Source organism: Cyprinodon variegatus, unplaced genomic scaffold (genome assembly GCF_000732505.1).
Source record: "Cyprinodon variegatus isolate N-32 unplaced genomic scaffold, C_variegatus-1.0 Scaffold160, whole genome shotgun sequence".
Taxonomy (NCBI): Eukaryota; Metazoa; Chordata; class Actinopteri; order Cyprinodontiformes; family Cyprinodontidae; genus Cyprinodon; species Cyprinodon variegatus.
In genome coordinates this window covers 1,254,798-1,259,626 of record NW_015150613.1, presented here as the reverse complement: position 1 = coordinate 1,259,626, position 4,829 = coordinate 1,254,798, and the positions used below count along the sequence as shown (strand labels likewise).

Below are 4,829 nucleotides of genomic sequence, written 5' to 3'. Positions count from 1 at the left end.
TTATATTGTTGTGATGTAATTTTGATGCCTATCTTGGCCAGGTCTCCCTTGCAAAAGAGATTTTTAATCTCAATGGGTATTACCTGGTTAAATAAAGGATAAATAAAATAAGTAAAAATAAAAGTGGCCTCTGCCTTGTGTCCGTTCATTTCTGATGATGGACAGATGCTCATCATCTCTCACTTGAAAAGCCACTGAAGTCTGAGCTTCTAGAGTCAAAAGTCAGACTGATCCAGAACATGAAGTAAAACTACCTCATGCCTTATTTTCAGGCACTCAGAGCAAAAACCATGGTCCCAAGGTTACATTTTATTTAGAAATCGGCTTCAACAAGCTTTTTAAAGTCCAATCGGACACTTTAGAGTCGTTCATGGTTCCCTCTTCAGACAAGCTTTCTTTTCCAACAGCACCTAAAGAACCGATGTCTGCTTTAACAGCCCCGCTAACACTGGCCTGTAAACTGGTCTGACTTTAATCCTTCAGAGGCCTCAGAATTCGGCCTTCCAGGCTTAGTTTCTAGTGACTTTTAGATGCATTCAGGCAGAGACACATCGAAAAGTAGCAGGACTCGTCCCATGAGGACAGGAGTCTGAGGCCCCTGTCCCAGAGGATGAGAAACCCCACAGCCAGCAACACAGATGAGCTGAAGGTCACTATGAAACCCAACTGTGTTTTTTAGTGCTGTAATCAAGCAAATTAATAGAATTAAAAATAAAAATATGTTAAACGCTGAGTTATTATTTTATTGACTTTAATTAACTTGATTTTCTTGTTATTCATTGAGATGCATCAGAATGGGAAAAGACAATTAACTTGGAGGCGCTGAAACCTTTAAGAACATCAAGAAATGGGCAGAAACAATCATTAAATGTCATTAATTAAGGATTAAATATAAACAATCATTTAAAAAAATATATTCTCTAAAGAGATTACATAGATCAGGTGAAACAAGTCAATACACTGGAAAAATGATCTAGAAACAAGTAAAAATGTCTTAAATTAAGAGTATTTACCCTTAATTTAAATAGGTAAATGAGATAATTTGCCAATGGAATAAGTATTTTTACTCTTAAAAAAAGAAAATTTGATGATATGCACTTGAAATAAGACAATGCAATTGTGTTTTCTTATTTTAAATCTAAATTGTCTTGTTCATTGGCAAAATGTCTCTTTTATCTCCTCAATTCAAGAACAAATGCACCCATTTTAAGAAGAAATGACTTATCTAGAATTTTATTTTTTCCAGTGTAAGCTCTGCTTTGCAGTTAAAAACAGGGGGTCATGGCAACAATCACACCAAAAAGCTGATCTAAAACAACAATTCTTTAATATTAAAAAACAAGCAAAGGCTGCTGTTCAAGCAAGAGTTTCAGTGGATTCAAAAAACTCTCCATACTGCTGTTAAAATACCTGCTTTTTGGAGCTAAAACAATCCTCTCTACTAGAAAACTATATCTGCGGGTGTTATTTTATTCTATAGCACATGACTGAGCAGGTAGTTAGTATTTAATTGCATGAATCTGTGTTTGAAATGAAAAGAGAGAATGTGAGGAAACTGACCCAGTGGAGAGCCCAGACGTCCCGAGGCTGGAAGGAGCAGGACTGGCTGTGCTGTGAGGAGGAAGAGGAGGAGGAGTCACAGAGGAGGACATGGCGGCCGAGCTGACGGGCGTCATGGGGCAGGAAGCTGAAGGTGACGAGCTGGATCCTGAGAGGAAGAGGAGAGAGATGATGCTCCACGTCAGAGTCGCTGTCGGCACAGTGCAGAGTTACAGCCTGGTTTCTAACACTTTGCTGATGCCGTTCCTTCTCGGCGTGTCCATCCTGCCGCAAAGCAGAGGAGTCTGAGCCTCAGCTCAGCGGGCCAATAAATTTCCAGCTGTGTTTGTTACCCGTCAGGTCGTTTGTCATGCGTTAGACGCCCGGGATCGCTGGCTCTGCAGCCGAGGACGATAAATCACCGGGACGAGTCATGACTCATGGAGGTAAACAGCTCAAGATGGGAGCGGCGTCTCCATGTCAACAAAATATCACTGTGTTCTGTTCCAGGCTTTCTCTCGCAGAAATCATTTTGAAGCGTTTCATCAAAGCAGCAGACGTACCAGGAGTACCGGCAGTTTCATCTGTCTGCTGCAGACCTTTGGGTCTAAAAAAACCTCAAGTAATTACAGCTCACCTGTTGTGCTGAGGCTGGTGGTGACCTGGGAGAGACTCTGACTCGATATCTGGAGAAGGAAGCAGAGGAAAGTGTCAAACAGTTTTCAGCTCAGGAAGCACAGAGTTAGGCGCTGGACGCCGATCAGAACTGGACGCTACCATGTGGGGGCTGTAGCAGTGGGCTTTGTGCGTCACGACAGGCGAGGTCTGGCTGGGCAGGGGAGGAGTGCTGCTGCTGGACGGGTTGATGCGTTTCTCCTTCTGCCGGCGGTTGCAGAACCAAACACGGATCACCTCCTTCTCCATGTTCAGCTGCTCCGCCATCAGCAGGATCTCCTCTGACGTCGGCTTCTGGTTCTGAGGAGGAAACAAAGCATATTACGCTCTTTAACTCATCAAATATTTACTTTTCCATCTATTAAAACTTTAATATAAGTGTCATGTTTGCTGTTTATCTTTAATTCATAAACTAAACAAGACATTTAGGAGATAATGTCAGAATCTGCAGCTCAGGTGAGAAGCGACATGATGTTTATTGGTGGTTTGAACAGAGCTGCTGGATCTTTGCACAAATTGGGGCTATTAAAAACTCCATTCGAAACATTAAGAAATAGAAATTATGTCAAATTTTAACATAACAATCAGAACAAATACATAAACTGAAAGTCGCGTTTATAAAGGAACTTTGACTTGGGATTGTTTGATTTAAATTAGTGATGTTATGAGATGAGCCGAGGCTTCGAGGCGTGTGTCGAGTAATGGAGGGGGGCGTTTCCCCGAAGCTCGTGTCGAGGCGTGATTCATGTAGGGGAGGGGCCAAAATTGATGACATCCGTCATCAGTCTTTGACTTTTGAAAGTTGCGATTAAACTTAAGTATTTTGGCCGATGAGACGAGTAAAAATAGAAAGATTATAGAAATATATAGATTGGGTAAATTAGGTCGGTTTAGCCAAAAGATTGGTTGAACACAACTTCCAACCTGATTAAAACCAAAAAACGTGGAAAAACTATCATGTTTGAATAAAAATGACTCATTTTGCTCATCATTGCCCAATTTGCAAAAAACACTTTCACTGTCTGCTTGAGTTCATTTCACTAAAAAAAGCACAAAAACTGTGCACCTTAAATTATTGTTCTGAGAAATTTTACAGTTAAAAAAAATTACAAAAGATTTTATTATACACACCAACTATTAACAATTTCAAAGGAACATAAAAGGGGAAAAAAAGAACAGTTGCAAAAAAAAATAAAAATCACAGATTTTATTACAAACTGTAGTTCTGTTCTCCACCAGTAGGTGGTGACATGTTCACATGAAGCCTCATGAACTGTGGGGATTCGTTGAAGCAATTTGGCCAAACGGTTCAATGCCTCATGAGGCTTCATCTCACCATCACTAATTTAAATTAACCGTTAAACTAACAGATTTAGTTTCTGTTGTTAAAAATAATAAAATTAATCCAGCCAGCTCAGATTTCTCCTTTTGTCTCGTTGTTTTGTACGTATTCAGTCTCCACAGTCAGCAGAGGCAGCGCTTAGAGTCTCGTACCGTGCTGAAGTTGCGCTCAAGCACCACTCGGACGTTTGTCTCGATGCTGGTGCGTTTCTTTCTGCGTCGGCCGGGAAGACCCTCCATGCCCAACATGGGGGAGGAGATGGAGGAGGGGCTGGGCAGCATGCTGTCCACCGCCATCGTTTCTGCAAGAAAAGGAGGCAGAGAGAAATGTGCATAAAATTTATATGTTTTCATTCAGAGAGGTAAATCAAGAAGGAAAAAAAATTAAATAAATGAATATCAATGAGATCTCAATGGGTAAATTAGTTACTTAGTTCAGGAATACTTCTATCAATCATTTTCACATTTTAATAAAGATTCATGAAATTTCTTTTCAGGAAAAACTCAAAATTATGCAATAAATTACACATGAAAATCAAACATCGAAGTAGATTTCACAATTCTAAGCAGCTGTATTTTACTTATTTACTTTACTTAATTACTTATGACTTTTTTTCTCATGAAAATATCTCCTTAAAATGAAAAATGCTAATAAAAAAAAAATTTAAGTAAAAAAAAAAATAATACAAAACATGCTGGGGTGCAGGTTAAAGTAATTCCAAAAAATTTGAAGATATTTTGGATCCAGGGAAGCTTTTTTAATTCAAAAACTGAAAAATGAAACCATTTTGAATTGAAAAACCTTCCTGGATGGGAAGAGAAACGTCTTCAAACTTGGAAACAAAGTCCAGTGGATTGTTTTTTTTAACCTTTTTTTTAACAATAAATACAAAACACATTTTAATCATCTAAGAAATCATAAACTGATAAGTGCCAATAAAAATATATTATATCAAATCTATTTAATATAGCATCAACATTTACAATAAAACAAAATACAAAATAAAGACAGCAGCAGCAAAACCCTTAAACTGAAGTTCATAAATTACCAAACAGCAAGAAAAAATATTAAATTATTTGTGAATTTTACATGTCCAAAAAAGTCAATGTTTTCAGCCTGTTTGTATAAATATAAAATAAACCAAACTCAGAGTGGTATAGTTTCAAAGAAAGATTATTTTATTATTTTAAGACTTTTCTCTGTTGTGTTTTATTTCTCACTCCCTGATTCATCCAGTTTAGTCATATAATAGTGAAAATAAACTAAAATATTT

The 4,829-nt window shown here is 38.0% G+C and overlaps 1 protein-coding gene across 2 annotated transcripts in view; it reads right to left on the bottom strand.

Annotated features, from left to right (window-relative positions):
• Window positions 1-4,829, bottom strand: part of LOC107086740 (POU domain, class 2, transcription factor 2-like) — a 99,714-nt gene that overhangs the window by 9,565 nt on the left and 85,320 nt on the right. For both annotated transcript variants that reach the window (XM_015377872.1, XM_015377873.1), the window contains exons 11-14: window positions 3,709-3,857; window positions 2,317-2,514; window positions 2,177-2,225; window positions 1,561-1,708 (exon numbers count right to left, since the gene is read on the bottom strand). In XM_015377872.1, coding sequence (XP_015233358.1) covers window positions 1,561-1,708; window positions 2,177-2,225; window positions 2,317-2,514; window positions 3,709-3,857 — 544 coding nt within the window. The remainder of the gene's footprint in view (window positions 1-1,560; window positions 1,709-2,176; window positions 2,226-2,316; window positions 2,515-3,708; window positions 3,858-4,829) is intronic.